At 33.6% G+C, this 27,446-nt stretch overlaps 1 protein-coding gene across 7 annotated transcripts; it reads left to right on the forward strand.

Moving 5' to 3' along the window:
* The first annotated feature begins 80 nt into the window (after positions 1-80).
* On the forward strand, positions 81-26,107 carry ZNF711 (zinc finger protein 711). Of its 7 annotated transcripts, none has more exons than XM_036226779.1 (11): positions 81-293; positions 2,159-2,284; positions 3,213-3,474; positions 3,825-3,929; positions 9,535-10,083; positions 17,716-17,871; positions 18,539-18,673; positions 20,660-20,797; positions 21,624-21,680; positions 22,962-23,105; positions 23,431-26,107. In XM_036226779.1, the coding sequence occupies exons 4-11, from the start codon at positions 3,851-3,853 to the stop codon at positions 24,606-24,608; spliced, it is 2,436 nt and encodes an 811-aa protein (XP_036082672.1). In that variant the 5' UTR covers positions 81-293; positions 2,159-2,284; positions 3,213-3,474; positions 3,825-3,850; the 3' UTR covers positions 24,609-26,107. The 7 variants fall into 7 exon arrangements, with proteins under 7 accessions (XP_036082672.1, XP_036082673.1, XP_036082670.1 ...); XM_036226777.1 differs by having other exon boundaries at positions 82-293; positions 3,213-3,469; XM_036226781.1 differs by having other exon boundaries at positions 82-293; positions 3,213-3,929; positions 21,636-21,680.
* Positions 26,108-27,446: the final 1,339 nt, after the last annotated feature.

Raw genomic sequence — 27,446 nt, forward strand, 5'->3', positions numbered from 1 at the left:
GCGCACCCCCTCGGGCCCCCTACCCTGCAGCATTGGTAGTGTGACGTAATGCAACCTCAGCAAGTCAGCAGCGTTATAAAGGAAGACAAGGCGGCGCGCCTCCCAGACGCAGAGTAGCTTGTGATTGGTTCGGGCTGCGGAACCTCGGAAACCCAAATGTGAGGACCGTACGGATCCACAGCTGCCGCCCCCCGCAGAAATCCGGAGCGCGGTCAGAATCCTAGCGGCAGTGGCGGCGGCGGCGGTGGTGGCGGCGGCGGCGGCGGCGGCGGCGGCGGCGGCGGCAGCAGCAGGTAAGGAGACTCCGGAGGAGAAAGTGGAGGGACTTGGATCCGCTGTGTTTAGTGTCGCTCCTGTGAGGAGAGGAGAGGAGAGGCTCACGCCCAGCGTGTGGTGTAGGGCGAAGGGAACAATGGAAGTGGCGTCTAGTCTCTAAGCTTTCCCTCCCCCTCGGGCTCACAGTTTTTGTCCTCAGCCGCAGCCGAGGGCCGAAGGAATTGAGGGAAGTAAGTGTGTCCTCCTCAGCCGACCTCTTCCCGTAGGCCAGAGACCCTGGGGGTGAGAGCCGTCGTTGAGGCCGTCGGTAGTTTAGGGCGACGGGAAAATGGCGGAAAACAAAACAGTGTAGTGAAGAATGCGACGTCCCCCTGGCATTTTCTTTCTGCGATCCCTCCCACTCCCATATTCCTTTCGCTCGCGCCGCCACCCCTCCCCAGCCCCCGCCCCCGCGACTAGTAACCTTGGAATGCGCGAGGGATGGTGGCGTTTGCGTGGAGGTGGCACCGAATCGGGCATTTTAGGGGATAGAGAGCCGTCAGAGCCGGTGGGGGGGGGGCGTGTGCGGCAAGTGTCGCCTCTGCTGAAACACCACCATTTTGGTTCCCAGCCGTCTCCCATGTAGCCTGGCAGAGGGAGCGGTAGGAAGATTAAGGGGTTGGGCGGCACAGCGAAGGTAGCAGCGGTGTCGACCGCTGCGCCGAGAGGATGGAGGAGGGGAAAGGGTATTTTTGTCTCTTCGCTCTCCGCCTTTCCACAGCGAAGGTTCTCTTGTTCGGTTTAAGATCCGGTCAGATGGGTAATATATGAGAGGGCACGTGTGTGTGTTCTGCTCGAAATGATTGAAACTTGGCATGGTCTTGGGAAAGGGAGACTTATGCGGGAAGAAGGTTGCGTCCCAAGCAGCAATACAGCTCTTGCCGGGGTTCCTTTGTCTCCTATATCTGCAAATACTACTTTCGCATTCTCTTGCTCTGCCGCCTCAGGATTTCTCTTCCACCCCTTACCCTGTTTACATCACCTAGAAGCTGGGTCCTGAATGAGCTATGTTTAAAGGAGATAAAGGAGGGACTGAGAGTAAAGAGAGTGTGTGTGTGTGTGTGTGTGTGTGTGTGTGTGCGCGCGCGCGTGCGCGCGCGCGCGCGCGCATGTGAGAGAGAAAAGGAGAGGAGAGGAGAGGAGACGAGAGAGGGGAGAGAGAGGGAGAGAGAGAAGAGAGAGAGGGAAGGAGAGAGGAGAGAGAGATTTCTGCTCCCCGTGCATTGTTGGAAAGATGTTTACTTGAAGCTTACTTGCTGGTAACCTCCATACAATAAAGAATGTGAGATAGACTCCTGAGAAGACCGAGAAGCTGAGCGATTTCTATTGGCTATTGAATACTTACACTGCCGTTCTCATACTTCATTTTTTGATTTTATGGAAACTTCCTATATGGGAAGAAAAGATGCTCCAATTTATTTGGGATTCAGTGTGACACTTCCCGTAGTAATGCCACTATGTGTTCAAATTTTTACGCTTCATTGAGCTCTAGTGCAGATTTTTCTCTATGGATTTGGCAAAGATAAAACTTGCCCTTGGTTCTCTTTCATTTTCCAAAATACGGTGTTGCTAGTAATTTTTAAAATGTGCTTTAGAGAAAATTTGGTGTAATCAAGCAGTCCAATTTTAAGTGTAATAATGTCGCTTATATCATGATAGGTAGCTGTTTCTATCGGTTGCTTTTTAGATTAACAGATTTGAGCATATGATCTCTTCCCAACTTCATCCTGGACATTAAAAATGTAAAGAATAAAATAAATGTGTGTAAAGAAGAATTTTTAGTTTAAGAGATTTGGTTTAAAATGTTTTAAGATATCTAATTTTAAATGTATTTTTACAATAGGTAAAGAGAACATTTTTCCAAAGAAAATAACAGTTCAGAAGGAAAAATAATAAAAACGAAATTGCTGCAGATGTTATTTCACAATATATAAGAAAATCTACAAATTCTTCAAGACACTATATTAAGGTGATTAAGAAATTACAGTGTTTTATTCAATAACTAAACAAAATCAAGTGTTTAAAACATTTTAAGATCTTTATAATTGTTCTATTATATGATGAAGAATATAATTACTATAATTAAAGTTGAAATAGTACTATTTTTAATGTTAAAAATAAGTTCTTATGGCATTTTAATTTATCTCTGAACACAGGTAGTTTATTGTGAACTCTCAACTTCATTTTGAAGGCAGAAAACAATGTGGTATTTGAAAAAAGATAAAGCTAAGAATTTCTAAAACCTTGTAATTTTGCTCGTATATAAAATATAAAATAATTTTGTCTGAATCATTTGATACACAGAAATGTCACCTATTGCTGTAGAATTTTTATACACATGACCAAAATGTTGATAGAGGTTACTCTGTTAGACAATCCTGCTTCCTGCACACCTATAGAACTTTAAGGCAGAGTGGGGGGCGGGGGAGAGGGAATCTTAGTTATCTCCTATACTTAAGGATAAAGTTGTTTTACATGGCAGCTTTCTAAAACTTTCATTAGTGGTGTAACCTCATCTTTTGTGCAATATAACACTTTATTAAAAATTCCTATCTAAAAATGAGATAAATGTTTTATAAAATTGACAGATTTTTTTTTTGGTTGATTTACTTACGTTTGAAGGGGAAATGCAGATGTGTAATTGGAAGAAATATGTTGAGCGACAGCCATCTAACTTTAGGTTTCATATTATCTGGTCATCTTAGATATAGGATAAGTCATTTGAACTGAAATATGTTGAGCCCTTGCTTTCAAAATGAGCATGAAGCTAGCATGACTTTCTTAATCATTAATGGAAAAAAGATCTGTTATACAATTACAAGTAAACAATATTCTTCTGGAAGAAACAATTTTGCTAAATGTTGGTATGTGATCGATCTTATCTCTACCATATTTAGGAAGCAGTCATGTTTCATGAGTCCTCAAAACTGTGAAACAAGAGAATGTAGTAGAGTGAGCTCGGAAGTCCTTACTGACTCAAGGAACTCCAGGGAAACTGGGATAGAACATTTTACATTATAAGTAGAACCCCGAGAACCAGTGGTGAAACACAAGTTTATCTCCAGAGCTCCGCTGCAGGGCTGATCTGGGTCTCGAAGAAATGGATGAGAGTCACTGGATGAAATTCACTAATGCTAGACACCTGAGTCCTCTAGTAACGTATAACTATCCAATTATTGTCTGTCACCTTGTTATTTTTCTTCTGCTTTTATAACATATTTTAACTGGAACCTCAGTGCTACAGTTTTTGTTCTTTTGCTTGCTTCTATCACTTCCCTATTGCTCATCACCCTTAACTGTGTCTTATTCTCCATTATCTTTGGTTTACTTCCCTTCTTTTATTTATGGTTGTCACATAAAACATTTAATCAGGGTTTTTGTTTTGTTTTTCTTTGTAATGAGATTTGCACACCTGGTTGAGAGGCATATTTTCAATTGCATTTCTATTCTCAAAACAACCGACTGGCCTAAATGTATTTAAACTGTTTTAAAATCACTTCTTTTTACAGAGATATGTGAATGAACTTTGCTAAGTATGGATTCAGGTGGAGGAAGTCTTGGATTGCACACATCAGATTCTAGAATGGCCCATACCATGATTATGCAGGATTTTGGTAAAGCATTTTCTTTGTTGTATTTTTTTCTTTCTTTTTTTTAAAAGTCATAACAAACTAAATATCAAACTACATTGAGGAAGGACAGAGTTAGAATGAAAAAAATGTTCTTTTGCTAGGAAAATATATTTGCAGGGTTTATATTCTTAAGGTAAAGCCACATGTATATAGTCTGCTTAAAATAAATTTTAAAATTTTGTGGGAAGATTGAGGTAAGAAACTTGGAATGTAGTGGTAATATGTAATTGGGGGTGTAAAAACTCAATTTGCATAAATAACTATCAGTTCTCACATCTGGGAAATATTAAACTAGCTTTCTAAAATACATTTTAAGTTGAATTATTAATAAAACTGAAAAAGATACTTATATAATATAGGAAAATTATGCATTAGGTGATTTATTATGTTGTTACTAATAGCATCACTTAAAATGAATGAATGAATGAATGAATGAATGAATGAAAGATTCCCTACTTCTGTGGCCGTTTTTCAGGAGCTTAACAGTACTCATTTTTATGAACATGCTAAGAATTCATTGACAATCCACAAAGAAACTGAATTTGGGCAGGGTCAATCTGAATTATAGAACAGACAAGTATCTGAAGTATAAGAGGCAAGGGATAGGCTGATAAGAATCGAAGAAAAGATCAGCATGAGCATATGAGAGTACAAAAGACAAATGGTAAATTGGGATAAAAAGTAAACAGAAAAGATGAAGTATTATGGAATTGTCAAAGATGAAATTAAGGTTGGGGATTCCTTGCTCAATTAAGAAAATGCTACTAGTGTTTTCATTTACATTTGAATTTCATTACACTTGAATTGTCTCCTGTTGTAAAGTCCGTAGTAATGAGAGTCAGAAAAACTGGATTCTAGCTGTGGCAGTTTATTAACTATATTTGTAAATGGGAAAATTACTTAATTCACTTTTACAAGGGAGTCAGACTAGATAACATTTAAGGTTCTTTCCAATTCTTTGATTCCTTGATGTTTCTGCCAGATGAATAAAGGTATGGTGTGTTAGTTGAATATTAGATTGATGAAATAGAAAGAAATCATGGATTTTATTCTACTAGGAGCCAGAAGTGAGTCGTGTTGATTATGTATGACTTAGAAGTGATTTGGGGTGAAAAAAAAAAGTACAGGAATATATTCTAGAAGGACAAAGTTGCTGCAGAGTCAGAGAGTTCACAAATCTTGTGAATTCTTTGCTGGAGATTGTTTGTTAAATAGTGGAACATTTGAACTTCAGTGTGTTAAATAAGCTTTGGTTGAAATGTCAACTTTAATTTTTTACTTTTAAAAAATATAAGATTTTAAAATGGAAGATACACAGTATTTTCTCCATTTAATACAAAATGTTACCTACTCTGTAAAATTTGGTAATGTGCCAGATCCCTCTTCAATCCTGAAGAAGTTGCCTGTTAACAAGTAAAGCATGATTCCTTTCAAAAATTGGGGGGAAAAAATGTCTGATTGGTGCTGGTGAATATTAGGTGTTCCTCTTACCTTCCTTTTCATTGTTCCTCAATGTTTTGAGGTTGAATCCCTTATTACATCTAATACTTCATTTCCTTTTAGCTGCTAGAGAAGTAGAACGTGCATATTGAAATATTTTTATGTACATTCTTTTTCTTGTATTTTTATTGCAATATAATTAACATACCATATGATTCACCAATGTGAAAGAATATAATTCAGCGGGTTAGTATAATCACAAAGTTGTGCAGCCATCGCCGCTACCTACTTTTAGAACATTTAGTCATCATAAAAATAAACCTCATACTCATAAGCGGTCACTCCCTCCCTACCCCCTTACCCCTAGACTTAGGCAACCACTAATCTTTCTGCTTATGGATTTACCTATGCTGGATATTTCAAATAAGTGGAATCGTACCACATGTGGCCTTTTGTGTCTGGCTTCTTTCAATCAGTATCATGTTTTCAAGTTTCATCCAGGTAGCATGTATCATCATTCCATTCCTTTTTACTGCCAAATAGTATTCCACTGCAAAGATAAAAACTACATTTTGTTTATCCATTCATCAATTGACAGACAATTGAGTTGTTGAAATATTTTTAATTCATTTGTGTTTTAATGCCTTTCTGTTTAACCTAAAGCTTTGCATCTTAGACTGGAGTGTAGTGCCCTTGGAAACATGGTGATGTGCCAAGGTGTACCTGAAGCCACAGAGTAAACAGCACATCTTCTTGGAGTACCTTTCATTTGAGTTGGGGAGAATGCACATACATACATATGTAACACAGTTATACTCATGTAAACATGTTATGGTATAGAAGGCAAAATTTTCATTCACTATCCCCTGTCATATTGTGAGTAATAAAATGGAAAAATTTGAGAACTACTTCCAGATTTTTAATTTAAAACCCTTTCTAAATGAATTTAATAGAGTAAATCAACTTATTTATAGCAGAAAAAATTTAAAACCACAGTTTTTTGTTATACAACCGTTTATGATTCAACTACCTAGTAGTAGTTTGTGGTTTTTGAAAGGAGGCATTCTTTTAAAATTATTTTTTAATTTAATTTTTATAAATAGCTAATATGGTTAATGTTCACTCATTTGTGTTCAGGAATGATGTTGACCTGAGTATAAGTTAGGTTTCCATTTTTCTTTGGTAAGTCTGAAATCTTAGAAGGCAGGTACTCTATATTTTTTTGATATGCAGTTCCAGGCTCAATTTCATGCATAATTGTTTATACTTTTGTATGATATTTTAAGAAATGCAAAGGTATCAAATAGGTCTAAACCTAAAGGGACCTTTATTGGGAGAATTTTTGACAAAGAAATTTTAGCCCTGGTAATTTAGGTTTCTTTCTGAAAGCAGTCCTTCTGTGCATAGTTTCTTCCCTGCCATTAAACTCTCCAAATTCTAAAATTTCACTAGAAATCAAATACATGCTCTTTAAATTTCTGCTAACATAAAAACTTAGATATTTGTAACCCCATTAATTAATGACATTTGTGAAATAGAGTTTAGCATATATAGGTAGAGATAGCCAAGTAAATACATTTTGTGGCACAGGATCTCTAAATTCTCTGATTTCTCTGATTCTTGGTTGGGATAGAATGGCTAAGAATCTGAAACATGAATTTAATTCAGAAATTTATTAGACCCATTTTATGGAAAGATATTTGAAATTTTAAAATTTACATTATCTAACAACCTTACTCAGGTCTCAGTGTAATGGTTGTCTTTGGAATCTGTGCCATTAAATTTAATAGTTGTTTAAGATTTTATTGCTGCAGAAAGTCTGCATTGCTTTGGGACTTAAATAGCAAAACAGCCCCGAGGCAGACCTGACAAACACCAAACTTTATACTACTACTCTGGTGAAATTCCAGGTATTCACATTTAAATGAAATAACTTTAGTAAAATGGAAAATGTTTGAAATTATGACTCTTTTTTAATTGTTATCTGGTATCTATTTGATTTCACACTTTGTACATGATTTTTGTCTTAACTGTTTATAATTTGCTGCCTAGTGAGATAAATTTTCAATGCCATTCAATGCTGCTTACTAAATGCTTTAAAATTTAATTAAGTGTCTGTAGGACAGGTCTTTTCACTCCTTTTCAAACTATTTCTTTAGTAGTGACTCACATGGTTAACCCTATAAATCTCTAAAACAGTCAGTCATTAGAGTAAATAAATTCTATTCTTTTTTAACCTGTAGAAAAAAAATCAGGTCTGGAGTCAAACAATGAGTTCAGTTCCCAGCTTGAGCCTTGGACAGGCCTATTTAATTTCCCTAAACCATAGTTACTTTATATCTAAAATGGATATAATAACAACTCACCTTATAGTACAGTTGTTCTGAGACTTAAATGGGATAATATATGTAAAAGTATTAGTAGGTTGTTTGGTGCATAGTCAGTGCTCAATAAATATACCTTAGTGTATAGTTAAATAAGTCTCTTTGTTAGAAATTCAATGGAATCTAACAGATGAACTATAAGAAGAAAGAGCAAAATTTCATAGGGGACATATTGAATCTTGGTCTGAATAATTTCTGTGGAGAACTCATCAATTCTTGGTCTAGGATCTGTGAGGTTATTTAGTTCAGTGTAAACAAACATATTTGGATTTATTTTAGTTTAGTTCTGATTTAGTTTGACCTGTAAGTTCCTACTAGAGCAGAGGCTAAGTGAACTGAAAAACACTTTATTCCATCTTTTTAGAATCTTCTCAACCAGGTTAATCTGAACCAGGCCAGTGGTAGCATTATTCCATCCTTCCCTAGTGTCCTCTCAGGAACCAAAGTAACCTCTAACGGTGCTCTAAAATAAATGGAATTTCCCATATTTTAAGTCTGACTTGTGAAAATATTTTATAAAATACTAATTTTATTGTTTATATACATGTAATCTAATACTGCAAATTTTATAGGCTTAACATTTATTTTTATCTTGCTAAAAGCCCTATTTCTAGTTGGTTGAATGCTAAATATGGAATTCCCTTCCCCTTCTCCAAAATGGCCAGTGGAATAATGAGTGAATAGAAAGTACTTATTTATGCGCGCGCGCACACACACATACACACACATACATATATGTATTCCCTTAGTCTACCAGATTTTCAGGATTGAGGCCACATTTTGGGGGTGGGGAGTAATATGGTGGTTTAGGTGAGACTTTGAGAATGGTGAGAAGGATACAGAGGATTGAAAGGAAGATAATACTGAAAGTCAGCTTTCTCTTCTCACTTTATTTTTTGATGGGTTAGGGTTTTAACAGTGTCCATTGGCCTCTATCCTAACTTGTTAACTAACTTCCATAATAAATTAATTAATAATAGTGAACACTGTATAGCAAATAGCACTCTTTCAGGTATTACTTTATAGAAAGTGATCATCATGTGGAAAAGGCTTTGCACTGGATTATTTCGTGTAGATAATTTTATTATTACCTCGTCTACAAACTCTATTAAGTTGTTCACTGTACCACCTCAGGGTAGCAAAATTTAACAGAGTTCTTCATAAAGGGATTTTATACTCAAAATATTACAAGGGAATTAGGAATTGGTGTTTACCACGGTGCTCAATAAAAACGTTATATTAAGCTTTGTTCCTGAAGATTTACTAATTGAGAATTTAATGCAATTTGGAGTCCATATGTATGATTTTTAAAATCAAACCAGATCTTTGTCCAAAATGAGTTTGTTTTTTCCCCATAATTCAGATGTTAAAAGAATATAGTAATTCTTGTAAGTTAAGAAGTTATATATAATATAATATATATTATATGTATTAAGCTTGTCTTATTAACTCAATGTAGCATATTAGCACTCTTTTTTGTTTGTGTGACCTTTTTATTTTAAATTTTGAAAAACTAGACTCACAGGAAGTAGGAAAAATAGTGCATAGAGTCCCGTGTACCCTTTACTCTTCTTCCAATGGCGATGTCTTATGTAACTGCAGTACAAAATCGAAACAAGGAAATTAACATGGTGCATTACTATTAACTACAGACCTCACAAGACTATTTCATACTTAAAATTACTTTATGTCATCTGATACGTTAAATACAGTATTTTTAATTAATAAAATAACTTTTTTTTGGATAATTGTTTGTATTATAGTGGCTGGAATGGCTGGTACTGCACATATCGATGGAGACCATATTGTTGTTTCAGTGCCTGAGGCTGTATTAGTTTCTGATGTTGTCACAGATGATGGGATAACTCTTGATCATGGCCTTGCAGCTGAAGTTGTCCATGGGCCTGATATCATCACTGAGACTGATGTGGTAACAGAAGGTGTAATTGTTCCTGAAGCTGTACTTGAAGCTGATGTTGCCATTGAAGAAGATTTAGAGGAAGATGATGGTGATCACATCTTGACTTCTGAGCTAATTACAGAAACTGTAAGGGTACCTGAGCAGGTTTTTGTGGCTGACCTTGTCACTGGTCCTGATGGACACTTGGAACATGTGGTCCAAGATTGTGTTTCAGGAGTTGACTCTCCAACAATGGTATCAGAGGAAGTTCTTGTAACTAATTCAGATACAGAAACTGTGATTCAAGCAGCTGGTGGTATTCCTGGTTCTACAGTTACTATTAAAACCGAGGATGATGACGACGATGACGATGATGTCAAGAGCACTTCTGAAGACTACTTAATGATATCTTGTAAGTGAAACATAAAGTCCATAATTACTTGGGGGATTGATTTATATATAACCTAGAAAGGTTTTCTGGGACGGAGATCTATTTAATGAAAGTCAAGGGGATAATCTTTTTGAAAAATAACTTTTTTCAAAGTCGTGTTGAGTTGATTTTTAAAACTTGTTCAAATTTTTAATTTAGTGAAAGTTCATTCCCAGAATGAAGTAAAATAATGCAATGTATTAATATCTTAGAACAGAAGTACAGATTTAGAAGGTTCAATAAGAAGGTTAACTGATACAAAATTTTAATGGCAAATATACTTATTTCAAAATGACCACTGCTTTTTAAATATGGCAGGTACTGGATTTGTCACTTCAGTTTTACTCAGGAATTTAAGAATAATGTTAAGGAATGTGTAATTAGGTATTTTGTTAAATACTTGAGAAGCAAATCATAAACCTAGATTGTGTTTTATAGTTCTCCCTAGAGTTTTCTGTTTGTTTAAATATGTGTGTATATACATGCAAAAATACTGTAACGTGTTTATTTCAAACTGCTTTACAATGTCCTTAAGACATTCTATATGAAGGAGGAAGATAGAAATATCTCGTTCTCATTTGAGGTGGTGGGTTTGCCTGAACAACAATAATAATAAAAATTTAGTGATAAATTGTTGACGAAGTTTGAAGAGGTATGTCTGTTCTTTATAAAATTTGAAGGGATTGTGCCAGAAGTAGTAAAAATTAGGTGAAGACTTGACTTTTCCATGGACGATCTTTGTTCTTTATTATTATTTTTTTTTCATTTAAGTATAGTTGGTATATGATCTTATATTGGTTATATTAGTTTAAAGTGTACAATATAGTAATTTGACATTTTAATACCTTATAATGTGATCACCCCACTAATTCTTGGAATCGTCTGCCACTGTGTAAACTTGTCACAATGTTATTGATTATATTCCCTTTCCCCTATTCATCTATCCCTCTACCCCCTGCCCTCTGGTAATCATCCATTTGGTCTCTGTGTCTATGAGTCTGGTTTTGTTTTGTTTTTAGATTCCACATATAAGTAAAACCATATGGTATTTGTCTTTCTTTGCCTGACTTACTTCACTTATCATAACACACTCAAGATCCATTCATGTTGTTGCAAATGGCTAGATATTATTATTTTTTTATTGCTGCTTAATAGTTGATTGGGAAGTGCATTGCCAGGTAGAGTATGTGTATGTGTGTATAAAGTGATTATATGTTATGTGTGTGTATCAGTGAATTTAAAGCGAAAAATAGATTAATTTAATTTGTAAATGTGATTCTGAAGTCTATTGTGTTAACTTTTTCCTCTATAAGCACTTTTGAAGGTGAATATTTATTTTTAAGGGAATGATTTAAGCCACTAAAAGACTGTGCAAACATTATTACCTCATTAAATCAATGTGAATTACTAAAGCAATTCCATATTTACATCTTAACCTGACATTAAAAAACAAACTTATGGTTATGGTTACATAAAATGGTTTGGCAAAAGTTGGTAGTCTTTCTGTACTAAAATAAATTCAGTTTGCCCTTACAGGGGTACTCGTCAAATTAAACTCTTTGGTATTAAAGTGATCTAAAATTTAGACATCATATGTATTATGGATAGTCATACCTTATCTTCTATGATTTAACTCTGCAAAAACATTTTTTTAAAAAAAGTTTCTAGGATATTTGCATTTAGAATATTTATCTTTATATTACCTTATATGTATACCAAATGCAAAGGATCTCTGTCTTAATCTAATAGATTTAGACTGAAAATTACAAAGGACACTGTATTGCTTGAATAATATTGGAACTGCTGCAGGTCATTCAGAGGGAAACTTGGACTGGGAGTTAATTAAACCCTTAATCATTGGTAAAGAAACAGTGATTTTTTTTTTCAATCCTTTAAAACTTAAGAATTTTTTTTTTTTGGAAAATGGGATGTATAATTATACAAAAATTAAACATTTTTCTATATCAACCATCTTCCTGCCATCCAGATCCTTGACCATTTTTATAATAGTTATAATATTCAAATTGTGGCTAGGTATTGTTTCTTACCATATTCATATATTTTATTCTATTTTGATTTAGTTTTTCTTCTTTTTTTTTTTCATCTCAATCTTTACTTCATTTTCTTTACCTCTTGGTTTCTGTTAGCCATTGAACCTTTCAGGAGTTAGAGAATAAATTGCCTTGAAAGGCATCAATGTTACTTTAAAAAGTCCTCTGCTTTTTTTTTCCCTCAAGATAGAGATTTTCAAAATATCTAAGAGATAAAGTTGAAGACTTATAACAGACCTATGTCTTATTCCTGAATCTCTGAGTAATCCTGTAAGGAAATATTGTCAATAGTTGAGTTTTAGAAGTAGAGAGTTTGTCTTCTCTCAATATCTGAGGCGCATCTGAGTTTTTTCCTCTTTTAGGCAAAACGTCACAAATTCTTTATCTTAGCAGATGTTTAGGCTTTCCCAGTTGTGCTAAGTGACTTGGAAATTAATATAGGAACACTGTATCTGTCTAAAGTGACCCTACGTATGCTTTTATTTAAAAATACCTAACACTCATAAGACATTTTATTGGCGATGATTTCTTTTGTGAAAAGCTTCACCGGAGGAGGTAGGTTCCTTTAAATAATGATGAACCAATATAATGCGTTTAAATTATTCATTTACCTATAAAATCAGCTTATAGATCTTTCAGGAATATATCTGTGTATAAAGCAAAATATCTTGATAGGGTTACTATGGGAGATCTCATGAACCTCACCAGTTTCAGGGGTAAAAGAGAAAAGTTAACATGTTGTATTTTTTTTTAATGTAACAGCTTTGTTGAGATATAATTTTCATGCCATACAATTCACCCATTAAGGTGTACAGTTCAGTGGTTTTTAGTATATTCAAAGAATTGTACCACCATCACTACAATCAATTCTAGAATTTTTCTTTACCTCAAAAAGGAACTTCATACACTTTATCAGTCACCCTTCACCCTCCCCACTTCACCCAACCCCAGGCAACCACTAGTTCAATTTCTGTCACTATAGATTTGCCTATTCTAAACATTTTATGTAACTGGAATTATATGTGACCTTTTGTGTCTGGCCTCTTTCACTTAGCATAATGCTTTCAAGGATCGTCGTGTTGTAGCACATGTCAGTACTTCATTCCTTTTTATTATTGAGTAATATTTCATTATATGGATATATATTTTATATATCCATTTATCAGTTGATGGACATTTGGGTTATTTCCACTTTTTGGATATTATTCATAGTGCTGCTATGAACATTCATGTACAAGTTTTTCTGCAGATACATATTCTCAGATCTCTTGGTCATGTACCTGGGAATAGAACACCTTTGTAATTAAATGTTACTAATTTCTGTTTGTTTCAGCATTATGAAATACAAATCCTTTAACACATATCCTGACCCCATTCGTGTGGTATATCAATATACTCCATACTGATAATGTCATATCCACCATATAATTTTGCTAGGTAACATAAAGAGTACGGTAAAAAGCCTACTTAGTTTTTTAAAAGGAATGTTGTCTAGTTTGCTAAAATTAAATTTAATCATATTCTGCCAATGGGCTATAAAAGAATATTGAACATTAGCATTTCGTAGTGTTGGCAAACAGTGCACCTTTACTCTTTTGTTATATTTAGCACCAGTAGAATTTTGTGGTGTATATAATATTACCTGCTTATTACTGAGTTGCAATGGCATATGGGTTGAGAAACAACACTGTGGGACTTAAATATTGCAAGCTGTACAGTAAACAAAAAGTTTAAGCCTGAATGTGGAGGTATTTTGACCATTATCTGCATTTTTAAAAAGTCTTTAATGATCTATTCCTAAAGTCAGTTGATTGCCTATTAAATCTTTGTTAACTTTGTACTTTAGGTAACAAAGAATATAGAACAAATCCTGAACTTGATGGTTTATCTATTAAAATTGCAAACTAAAATTTTAATAGTATCATCTTCCATGAATTTAAAATACAGAACAAGTATAGTTAATACATTTCAAAATTGCTTATTCTGAGGAATTTAAGTAGAAAATAATGGATACATTAAACTGTGGACCTTACGTAAATGTATAAATGGAATCAGAATAGCAGTAGTAATTTTGGTACTTAAAGTAAAAATTATGGTGCAAACTATTGAGAATTGACAAAAAATGTGAATTCTACTTTATGAACTTTAATTTTGTGAATTATAGTTTTAATTCAGTTTATCTTAGAACAGTGATGATTTTAAACCATTCATGTAAAAATAAAATTTATTTATCAAATGAGGGTATTTTTATGATTTCACTAATGTACTATAAGTTATTCTGAATTAAGAAATTCATATTTTGGACACTTGAAGTTTATGTATGTCCTCTGTCTCTTTTCAAGAATGAGAAAGTATTTTTTTTCCTAAAGATTTAACTTGCTTCTTTTAATTTTTTCTGTGATCTTGTTTTACTCAACATATTTTAGAAGCAAATCTGTTAAGTCAATATCAGATATTTAATCACCTTTTTTTTTGTTGTTCATTTTAAATCTGTTCCATAGCCCAAAAAATATTTAATGAAAATGTAGTAATAGAATTAGGGATTATGAATGAATAAAAATATTTAGTTTATTTTTTTCATGGACAGTAAACTATTTGAACTGTTAAATAGTATGATATTATTTATATTTAATCAGAAAGTTAAACTAGCTTTGCATGGTAAAACAAATTTGTTGTTTTTCACCATTTTGAAAGTCCAAAGCAATATTTTTGAAAATGTATATCAAATTTGAAACTGAAGAAGAGAAACTAGACTTCGACCCATTTAGATCTTTCTAAAATGTATTTAAGAGTATTGAGTTAATGACTTTTTAATTGAAATTGTTTAGATGTAGTCAGAGGCTTCAGGATTTTGTTTCGTATATGATACTATGACATATAATAGGGAGGAGCAGATTTTTCATTTAGATTACATTTGAGTTTTCTTTAGGGACAAGTACTGAAAAAATTGATAAGCATATACTATTTGGGGGAATATATTGTTTCATATTTATGGTCAAAGAAGAAAGTTTATTAATATGTTCGTTGCATAGTTTGTGCATAGTATTCATGTGAAACAGTTATTTCTAAAGATTGTATAGCAAAAAATCAATTTTTTTCGATTACAGTTGACATAAAGTATTAATTTTGGGTGTACGACACAGTGAGTTATTTACAAAGTGATCATCCCAATAAATAAAGTACCCATCTGCCACTATATATAGTTATTACAATGCTCTATTCTACATCCCATGACTATTTTGTAACTACCAATTTGTGCTTTTTAATCCCCTCCCCTCTGTACCCATCTCCTTAACCACTGCAACAATCTGGCAACTATCAAAATGTTCTATGAGTCTGTTTCTGTTTTGTTTATTCTTTTATTCTGTTCTCTAGATTCCACAGATAAGTGAAACCATGTGACATTTGTCTTTGACTTCCTCCCCTTAGTACAGTACCCTCTTGGTCCACCCATGTTGTTGCAGATGGCATGATCTCATTCTTTTCTATGGCTGAGTAATAATTCATTGTATATATATACCACCTCTTCTTCCTTCATCTGCTGATGGACACCCAGGTTGCCTCCATATCTTTCCTATTGTAAATAACAATGCAATGAACATATGGATGCATATGTCCCTTTGAAGTAGTGCTTTGAGTTTCTTTGAATAAATAAATTTCCAGAAGTAGGATCACTGAGTCCTTCTTTGTCTCTTGTTATAGCTTTTGTTTTAAAGTCTATTTTGTCTGATGTAAGTATTGCTACCTCACCTTTTTGTTGTTTGTTTACATTTGCATGAAAAATATTTTTTCCTCCCTTTACTTTTGGTGTGTGTGTATCTTTTCATCTGAAGTAAGTCTCTTGTAGGCAGCATGTTAGGATCTTGTTTTCTTATCCGTTCAGCTACCCTATGTCTTCTGATTGGAGCATTTGATCTATTTACATTGAAAGTGTTGATAGATACGTAGTTGTTGCAATTTCATTATTCATATTTTTAATCTTTTTTTTCTTAAAGAAGTTACTCTAATTCTCTAACACTTCTTATAATACTGGTTTGGTGTCGATGAACTCCTTTAGCCTTGTCTTGCCTGGGAAACACTTTATCTGTCCTTCAAGTCTAAATGATAGCTTTTCTGCGTAGAGGACTCTTGGTTGTAGGTTCTTGGTTTTCATGAGTGTTTCTCACCAATCTCTCTGGCCTGCAAAGTTTTGTTGAGAAATTAGCTGACAGTCTTATGAGAGCTCCCTTGTAGGTAACTAACTGCTTTTCTCTTGCTGCTTTTTAGATTCTCTCTTTTGTCTTTAACCTTTGCCATTTTAGTAATGATGTGTCTTGGTGCAGGCCTTTTTGGGTTCATCTTCTTTGGGACCCTCTTCGCTTCCTGGGCTTGTATGTCTATTTCATTCACTAGGTTAGGGAAATTTTGTCATTTTTTTAAACAGGTTTTCAATTCCTTACTCTTCTCCTTTTGGTACCCCTGTGATGTGAATATTTACATGCTTGATGTTGCTCCAGAGGCCCCTCAGCCTATCCTCGTGCATTCTGATTCTTTTTTCTTTTTGCTCTTTTGATTGAGTGTTTTCTGCTACCTTATCTTCCAAATCCCTAATTTGATCCTCTGCTTCATGTAATCTACTGTTGAGTCCCTGTAATGTATTCTTTATTTTAGTGATTATATTCTTTATTTCTGGCTGATTCTTTGTTTTTGTTTTTTGTTTTTTTTTTTAATCTCCAGTTTTATGTTTCCTGTCTCTTTGCTGAAGTTCTCACTGAGATCATTGAAGATCCTTATAACTAGTGTTTTGAACTCTGCATCTCCATTTTGTTTAGTTCTTTTTCTGGAACTTTGTAGTGTTCTTTTTTATGCACCATGTTTGTCTCCTCCATTTTGGCTGCCTCCCTATGTTTGTTTCTGTGTATTAGAGTTGCTAGAGAATCATATTTTTAAAATATGCTTAAAATGTAAGTAATATTCTCAAATATTGTTGCTTTAACTTTGTATATGACTTTGAAGTAAAGTATACAGTAAATCTAGAAGTACACAAAATTTCTGATTTGACATTGTCTTACATTGACTCAATAGATATTAAGAGTACTAAGATTTTATTTTTATAATGATTTCTAAAAAGCCATTTTATAAAATCCTTCAGGATTTCATATGTTAATTGGCTTGAAAAAATACTGCTATTCAAGTTGGGAATTGTTTCTGTGAGCTTATTTTATGAGTACTATGTATTTTCCGTTATTAATTTTGGTGTTAGGATTTAACTTTGTTGAGCGTGATGGAAGATTATTTTTTCCCAAACTATTTTAATTAAAGTTGTATGGTTATTAAATATTTCGTACATAGAAATTGAAGTCTAAGAATAGATTTTTTATATTAGTATGGTCATATAGTATATCTGACCTTGTACACTGTTGTCTTCATGAAACATACCACTTTTAATTGTGGCATAATAAGTCATTATATGAATATAGTGAGTTCAGAGATTAACACATTATTTTATGTTGTACTTATGCTTAATATTCACTAAATGTCAGTGGTTCTTTTTGACCGAAATAGTTTGTTTTATATTTTACAGTGGATGATGTTGGGGAAAAATTAGAGCATATGGGGAACACACCATTAAAAATCGGCAGCGATGGTTCACAAGAAGATGTTAAAGAAGATGGATTCGGTTCAGAAGTAATAAAAGTGTATATATTTAAAGCTGAGGCTGAAGATGATGTTGAAATAGGTACAAAGACTAATGTTAGTTTATTGCTGTAATAGTTAGGAATTAGAACTTATTCTTATATTTTCTGCAAATTCTAATATTGTCATCAAATTACATATTTTTATAGGTTTTTTTGATAGAATATTAAAAATTATATATGACTATAAAGCAGGAATGCAGAATATGTCATTCTTGGATTCTTTCAAACATGTCGAAATATCAAAAAAAAATCAGAGAGGATTTGGTTTAGAATAGGAAATTATAATGAGTATTAAGGGCTGGCTAGAGGTAGGCTGCTCAGATTTATATCCTAGTTCTGCCATTTAGCTGAATGGCCTTTGGTGAGTTACTTAACTCCTTCTCCCTCAGTTTTCTCTTCCATAAAACAGCCATAATGACAGTAACTACCTTGTGAGGCTTTTGCGAGGATTAAATGGATAAGTACATGTAAAAGACTTATTACAGTGTTTGGCATATAAATGTGATGTGTTACCATTTGTTATTTCTCAGTGATTACTGAAAAAAGTGTAATTTATTAGAAAATTCTCTTGACACTTAAAAATTTATATTGGGATATTTGGGGGGAATATTTTTCTAAAGGAAAATATTTCTTATCTATTCTCCTTATTAATTTAGGAAGTTCTTCCATTATACTTCTCTATTTTGATAATGTGTTTTAATTTCTAAGGCGGAACAGAAATTGTCACAGAGAGTGAGTACACCAATGGACATTCTGTAGCTGGAGTGCTTGACCAGAGCCGAATGCAGCGGGAGAAGATGGTTTACATGGCAGTTAAAGATTCTTCTCAAGAAGATGATATCAGTAAGAAAAAAGGGCACTGTAGTGACTTATCAGTAACCATTATATATTTAAAAAAAAATAATTCAGTCTTAGAGATACAAGCACTATATAGGAACCAAGGTCACTAAAATAAGCCTGACCCTTTGCTATAATTAATTTAAACGAGGAGGGTCCCTTTGATCATTTATATATGCATGTATTGTTTAAATCAACAAACATGAAATACTCCGTGTCAGAGATACTACGGATACAGAGATCAGCAACATATCATTGCTGACTTCAGTATAGCCCACAAAGTACAGGCAATTATTGAGAATCTACTTTCTTTGTGTTAATGGATATGTTGCATGTATATTATCTTATTGAATTCTCACAACTCATATCCGAGGTAGGTGGTATTGTCGCTGTTTAATGCAAGGAAAAAATGCTCAGGGAAGTTAAGTAATCACCCAAGATCATTTTAATGTTAACTGAGGAAGGTAAGATTTGGTTTCCTATCAGTCTAGCTCTATTGCCAGTGTTCTTTCCACATGGTAGTGAGCACTGCTGGCCTCTTTCTGGATTTAGCAGTGGAAGGACTAACTGGTTGTCTTCGGTTCTTGAGAGATTAGCTGAGTAAGTATTTTTCCAATTTAAACTGCCAGGATCTTTACTTATTATGCCTTTGATGGTTTCCACATAGTTGCTGCTTAAGACTTCTTGGAGCGGAGTACCACCGAGTGAAAAAAGATTCTCAGATTTCTTTTCCTGCCATTTCCTTATGAAGACATTTTATTCTTGTACTTTCTCCTCACCTCTATGTAGGAATGCAGCCTTGACAGTACTCAGCTGTACTTGCCATGCGTTCTGATCCCCACTCCTCAAATTTCCTTCCCTTAGACGCCATGGGGAGCTGAATTCCAATCCCAAACTTGAATAATATACCACAACTGAAGATATCAAAACAAATAAGCCTAGAGGATTTGGTTGGCAAAGTAAAGAGTTAAATGAAATCATTTCTATTTGGTCACTAAATTCTATATTTTTATTTATTTATTTATTTTAGTCATTGGTCAGCAAAGGAGCACAGTAGAAGGTAGGAGACCAAAGCTTAGGTTAGCTGATTCCAGAATTCCCTGGGGATGTGGAAAACTTAGACCAATGTCTCTTTCTGGTTAATTGAAAGAACAGACACTTAGAAGAAGAGGAACACCTTTTCCCAACATTTTCCCCACATTTCTTCTGTAGTGAATAGAAGATTCCAGTATGTTAATCAAAGGAAAAGCATAAATTCAAGCCAATATCCTATAAAACGTGTTCAATCTAAACAGATAATTTCACATGAAATGCACTAAGTGACCTTCTAGATTCACATTTTTTTTTATATCAATACTATATTTTTAAAAATGAGTCTCAGTTAATGCTTTTTTTCTTAGTGAAAGTCTCTGAAAATCCTGCCTCTTCAAGGGTGTCCACATATTGTTGAGCACCAACATTTTACACACACACACACACACAATACATATATATACATATATACACATATATATATATGATTTTAATGGTTTTTACTTAAAATTTTTTTCATTACTAATATTTTTGGCTATTTTTCATTGCATGTACAGTATTGCATTTAAGTTACAGTATGTGGAAATAGCATGGACCACTTTTAAAGTATCGATTCTATGGGAAATGCTTTCTGAGTTCCAAAGAATTATCAGGCAGAATTATGGAATACAACCCTTTTATGAAGTTGTAATGCCCAATGGACTGTAAAATAAGTCAGCATATTTCAAGCGCACATTTTATATAACCTAAAAGACATTTTTATACGAACAGATTGTAAGAGGAGAAAAAATTTTGATAAATAATTGTCTCCTACTGGCACTAGCTTCCAGAGTGCCGAATGTAACTTTTAAATTAACCAAATTGAAATCTTGAAAGTTGAAAGATTTAAATTGTTTGGAAATTTTTACCCATTTATTAAATATTTGGGGTTATAAACAAGCAATTATTTCTAAAATTTAGGTTGCGCTGAAATAGCAGATGAAGTTTACATGGAAGTCATTGTAGGGGAAGAGGAAGGAACTTCTCTCTCTGAGACTCAGCTTGATGACTCTGATGTTAATAAAACAATTGTCCCTGTTGTCTGGGCTGCGGCATATGGTAGGACACTGGCATTTTTTCACCTGATAAGTACATAACATAACTATTTGATCAGCCTTTAGGTCATTAAATATGCTGTGCTAATGTCCCCTATGAGTTGGCAATATAAAATGTTTTGCTGTAGACTGATTCATCTCTAGTTACTTACATGATTTTCCTACCACATAGCGTGTTGTTTAAAATGAACTTTGCTTAATGCATTGTTTTTTTAAGTAGGGTTTATTTTAAATCCTACCTATATAAGTGAGTGCCATAAAAAAGTTTTATTTTTCTAAAATAGGAATAGCCTTTGAAAATTGACCCTCCCCCTTTTGGAAAATCTTATTTCATATACTAACACCACAAATAACAAGATTTTGGGGTTTTGAAAAGGAACAGAAATCTAGGTATGCACTTCTAGAAACTACATAAAGAAAGGCAAATTTATCAAGTTATTTTTTTCCTCTTTTATCTCATTCCTATTTAATCTACAAGATGATTCAGGTATACCCTTTACTTTGAAAAATTTAGATTAATTTATCTTGGCTTTTCTAAAGGTTTGTTCATTAAACAGTCATTTATTGAGCGTCTTCAATTTTGGGGGAACTCTGCAGAAATACCTACCCAGTTTTTACTTAGAAAGTAAGATGGTTTTTGATGTTAACAGTTCCAGAGATGCTGACAGCAGCCCTTATTTTCAATGTGTGAAATTATCTAATCTATGGGAATAGAAGAACTCAACAAAAAAATATTTTAATCCAAAAAAATGGTGATCAAAGTAAGATTTTGTAGCTTAAGATGTGATCCACTATTACTCATTATACTCAGTATATCAGTTTTTAATTAGTCTTTTTTTTAGATGAAAGAAGAGTTTCACGAAGGTATGAAGATTGTCAGGCATCAGGTGAGAAAGTATTATATGTGATATGTAAGTTAAATAGTTAGTCTTGTATACTGCTTGGTAAATGAGGAGTTATTAGTTTGTATGTGCAGACATATTTGTTGGACCCTTACTTGCCTGGTTATACTTTGTCAAATTAGTTACATAGGAATTTGCCTCTTTTAGGAATTGATTAATCTAAATGCAGACTTAATGTGTTATTCTTTCAATACAATTTATTTTAGATTTACCTCAAGATGCAAATATCTGGCAACTTACCACATAGACCATAATAGGCTGCTGTGGAAAAATTATAAAATAAGCATTGACAGAAGTGTAAAAATCCATGATACAATATCAACTATTTGTGAATGTCTTCTTTGGGGCAGAACTGTTTTCTTTGTTTTCTTAGTTTTTTATGGCATCCAATAGATATCTATAACTGTTACGTAAGACCCATGTGTCAGCTTATTATTATATTTTTTTTTAGTTTTAATACACTCCATATAGTGTTATTCCATAGTTGAAAATTTTTTATATTGTTAAGCAAGAATACTTTTTCTCATGATAAAATATCTGACTGGTCCATTTCTACCATTAAGGGGTATTTTGACTAAATTTAAATGTAGATTTCAGAGGAATTGGTTAGAGTCATATATCATAGCATATAAACTAGTCAGACAGTTTTTTAGTTCTACATTTTTAAATTAAATTGCATAATACAACAGATTTGTGAGAACTGAGATTTTATTAAATGCTTTATTCTGTATACACTGATCCCACTGAAATTGTGGTAAATTCCTTGTCACAGCTATCTTAGCCCTTAAAGTCAATCAATACATTTTACATTGAGTAAACTATTCCAAAACATATATACAAGAGATCTGTTATTTATGTATTACACATAGTCACCATGATTATATTAGTTCACTAACGCATGTATATTTCTTTGCTATATCTTTTCAATCAGTCTTCATTGGTGAGAAGTTGATCAGATGGCGAGATTTTTGTTTAGGGTCATAAAATTCAGTATTTTTATGTTAAATTTACCATGTCAGTTTATTCCTTTAGGATAAATAAATTGAGATATCTTAAAGTTAATTTTACACAATAGCCTGTTTAAAGTGTTTTCTTGTAGGTGTGTGTGAGAGAGTAAAAAGAAGAAATTGTGACATTTTCTACCACAAAGTGAAATTTAGTACCATAATAGCAAGTTATTGCCATGCCATCTCTAGTAATTCATCCAACAAAAACCAAAAATGTATAAATCGAGGTAGTTTAATTGTGTATCAATTTTTTTTCCAGGAAATACTTTGGACTCAACATTAGAAAACAGAAGTAGTACAGCAGCACAGTACCTTCAAATTTGTGATAGCATTAATACAAATAAAGTACTTAAGCAAAAAGCCAAGAAGAGGAGAAGGGGAGAAACAAGGCAGTGGCAAACAGGTAAAATACTAATACTTTTCTTTATGAATATTTTATAATTTGAAATGTAGAAGTTGTTTTAGTAACCAAAGGAAAAATGTCAGTTGTTTATAGTAAAGTTCTATTCCCATGTACTTGTTTGTGTTTGATCTTAATAGTTGGGATTTTTTAGTGAGCTACTTTATCATAAATTGCTTTTAATGTGCACTTTATCTTATTATATTTTATTCTAGTATAGTACTCACATTGTGAATGTCAACTAATTTTGGCACTTTTGTCGTAACACCCTTTAAGAGTCTGCCCAAATGTCACAACTTCCTTATTATTATTATTTTTTTTAATCTAGCTGTTATAATAGGCCCTGATGGACAGCCTCTGACAGTATACCCTTGCCATATTTGCACAAAAAAGTTTAAATCCAGGGGATTCTTGAAAAGGCACATGAAGAATCATCCTGATCATTTGATGAGAAAAAAATATCAGTGTACAGATTGTGACTTTACAACTAACAAAAAAGTGAGTTTCCATAACCACTTAGAAAGCCATAAGCTTATAAACAAAGTTGACAAAACCCATGAATTTACAGAATACACACGAAGATACAGAGAGGCTAGTCCACTGAGTTCAAATAAACTTATACTAAGAGACAAGGAGCCGAAGATGCACAAGTGCAAATACTGTGACTATGAAACTGCAGAACAAGGACTATTAAACAGACATCTACTGGCTGTTCACAGCAAGAATTTTCCTCATGTTTGTGTTGAGTGTGGAAAGGGCTTTCGACATCCTTCTGAACTCAAGAAACATATGAGAACCCATACTGGTGAGAAGCCATATCAGTGTCAGTATTGTGTTTTCAGGTGTGCAGATCAATCAAATCTGAAAACTCACATTAAGTCTAAGCATGGTAACAATTTGCCATATAAATGTGAGCATTGTCCCCAAGCATTTGGTGATGAGAGGGAGCTTCAACGCCATCTGGATTTGTTTCAAGGACATAAGACACACCAGTGTCCTCATTGTGACCATAAGAGCACCAACTCAAGTGACCTTAAGCGGCACATTATATCTGTCCACACTAAGGATTTTCCTCACAAATGTGAAGTCTGTGATAAAGGTTTTCATCGTCCTTCTGAGCTCAAAAAGCATAGTGATATCCATAAGGGTAGGAAGATTCATCAGTGTAGGCACTGTGACTTTAAAACATCAGATCCATTTATTCTTAGTGGTCATATCCTTTCAGTTCATACTAAGGATCAGTCATTGAAGTGTAAAAGGTGCAAGAGAGGGTTCAGACAACAAAATGAGCTCAAAAAGCATATGAAGACCCACACTGGAAGGAAGATTTACCAATGTGAGTATTGTGAATACAGTACTACAGATGCATCTGGCTTTAAACGACATGTGATATCAATACATACAAAAGACTATCCACACAGGTGTGAATTCTGCAAGAAGGGATTCCGAAGACCATCAGAAAAAAATCAGCATATCATGAGGCACCACAAGGAGGCACTTATGTAATAAGGCCAATATCAAGAATGAAGCTAGTTGGAAAATATGATACACTACATGGAAGGAAAATTTCACAAATTCATCTGGTTACAAAGCTTGATATCATCACTTTACATTCTTTGTACTAAAGATCTTAAGATATTTGAATTGATGGGATCCCTTTGAAAATTAAAGAATTTAAGAAGCACCATAGAATGGCTGCAGAAAACCTTATTGTCTATTTAATAGGATTATATGTATAATTAAACTACAGAGGGGAAGAGCAAAGACAATGACTTTATTTGGTTGATCATACTAGAGACACGATTCTGAAAAGATCATGCATAGTTGAGGAGATTAGCAATGCTTTGCTATGGCAAACAAGCCTCAATTTATGCATTTTAGAAAGGTGGCAGTAAATAAAGTGCAGTCATCCATCAGTCATTTAGTCTTTAAGCCTTTTATATGGTACCTGAAAATTGAATTCCAGAATGGCAAAAGTTTGTGTATTCATTAAAATAAGTTTCACTAGAAAACAGGTTAGATTAATTCAGTACTACTAAAAAGAATTTCAGAGATGCTGATATTTGATCACAGGACAGGATGTTTGAAATACAGCATTCTTTGCTGAAGTCTAAGGTGAAGTCTAAGAATTAAAGTTCCCCTTTTTCTGATGTTTGAGTTGATTGTTGTTCGGTATAGTATATATGACAAAAGTATATTTGCGTCAAATATGGCTTTCTAAAATGGATGCAACAGTAGTGTTGCAAAGTTAGCACTATATTTCTTAATGATCTAAAGATTAAATTGAGAGAACACAGTTTTCTTAAATATAATGTTTTGAGGGTTTTTTTAGGACAGTCTTAGCAAGTATGATGGTTCTAGTCTTACTTGCTCTAATGTTTAAAGGTGCAATTTTATGTCATTATTGAAATTTTTGATTTTTAAAATCTATATATCATGTTATTAACATGCATTTTCAATATGAAGCAGTGTTTATGCAGTATTTAACAAAACGCTATGCTGCCAATAGAGTCTGGAGGTGGATATTCAGTTTATGGTGTGTAAATTTAAAATATGCATCCTTTTAACAACGCTTTGTGTTAGCATGCTGCAAATCAAAATGGCGCTTAATATAAAAAGCTGGTTTAGGGAAATTTAATGAAAATCCTGTTCATAAATGTAATGCATATGATGTGTACGTTTAAATTTTAGTTGCTTCATGTTTACACTCAGCTGTTCAACATAATTAAAATGTAATTTTACTTCATGCTATATTGTGGCTTTGTGTTTCAACTAATGTTCACCTTTCTGTTTTTGCACCAAATAAGAATCAGTCCCTTGAGAAGAAATTTTTTATCTTTCTTAACTTCAGAATATTAAATTTGGAAAATCTAAAATTGTGTGTTATGTGGCTGTAAATGATGTACACGCTGTAAAATAAGATTGTCACTGTTACGTGGGATTATTATTTCTAAATGTTACTCATTGAAATGAGCATACAATAAAAAGCATTTATTGCACTTCAAGGTTTTATGAATTTATTTAAAGTTTTGCTGTAGTGTTCATACTTTATTAAAAGACTTTTTCACTTGAGACTGCTCTTAGGCAATTTGGTCCTTAGTTTAATATATTGTAGAATTTTGGGCATTAACAATAACATGAGCTAGGAATTTAAATAGTTATGACTATGGCATGATTATTCCTCAAAAATGTAAAATTTTGCTCAAACCTTGACAGAAAGCTATAAAGGTGCCCATCTTAAATCCTGAGATTTAGTATTATAGAGAAAACTAAAAATTCTTAACCCGCTTAAGTATAACAATCCAGAAAACTACATCTAAAATTATGTTCCCAATAGACCAATATACAGTCAAAAGGAAAAATATTAAATCAAGTATTTGGGAAAGATTTCTGCAAATGAGCACAAAAATGACCTATTATATTCAAACTAGTCAACATTTAGTAACATGTAGCAGGATTTACAGCACTATTGCTTAAGGCTCTGTCAGTTGGGTTAATTCTTTAATGATCACTGACCAAAAAATGAAATGTTAGCCATTACATGTTAGACCAGTATTTTTTTAAGCTTTAATGTCTATAGAGTTCACCTAGGAATCTTGCTAAAATGTATGTTCTGATTCAGTAGGTATGAGATGGAGTCTTCAATCTACATTTCAGCATGCTCCCTTGTGTTAACCACCGTAAGAGTAATAATGTGTTAGGTAAAAGCCCCCAGTGTAATTCTGGTACACTTTTGCATCTTTGCTTAAACAGATAGCTATGGATGAGTGGATAGAGGCAATTTGTACATGGCATTTGAGCTGAGACGTGAGTGGCAAGAAGGAACTAATCATATGAAGATTTTGTGGAAGAACATTCAAGACAGGGAAATATGCAAATAACCTGAAAAATGAAACAAACTTTGGACCATGGTGAGGAGGACAGATAAGAGATGAAACTTGTGAGAATTTGAAATGGGAAGCCAGTAGAGAATTCTAAAGATGAGAATAATGTGATACGATTTACATTTTGAAAATCACTCTATAGTCTGTAAGGAATGTGTTGTAGAGGAGTCAAGGGAAGCAGGGAGCCATGTAAAGATGTTCCAGTTGTTCATGGGAGCTGGAGAAAAAGTAGATGGATTTTCTTTCACGTATAAACTAGGTTTAAAAAACCTCATCTGAGGCAGAACACTTAAGAATTCAACCCATGTTACAAATAAAAGATTGTCTTAAAAATACAGATTTTACTGGCACAGGCCTGTTCTATTATGACAAAACAGATTTCACCTCAAAGTACCTTCACAGGAAAGAAAGAATTTGGTAACTATTTTTAAAAAACATTTTTCCAGAACAGTTTAGGGCC

The sequence above is a fragment of the Rousettus aegyptiacus genome, unplaced genomic scaffold (assembly GCF_014176215.1).
Source record: "Rousettus aegyptiacus isolate mRouAeg1 unplaced genomic scaffold, mRouAeg1.p scaffold_m13_p_9, whole genome shotgun sequence".
NCBI lineage: Eukaryota > Metazoa > Chordata > Mammalia > Chiroptera > Pteropodidae > Rousettus > Rousettus aegyptiacus.

Excerpts from the sequence above, each read along its gene's own strand:
- ZNF711 (XM_036226779.1), top strand. The coding sequence starts at position 3,851 with ATGGATTCAGGTGGAGGAAGTCTTGGATTGCACACATCAGATTCTAGA. Across the intron at positions 10,084-17,715 it reads AGACTACTTAATGATATCTT|TGGATGATGTTGGGGAAAAA; the intron begins GTAAGTGAAACA and ends TATATTTTACAG. Across the intron at positions 18,674-20,659 it reads TTCTCAAGAAGATGATATCA|GTTGCGCTGAAATAGCAGAT; the intron begins GTAAGAAAAAAG and ends TCTAAAATTTAG.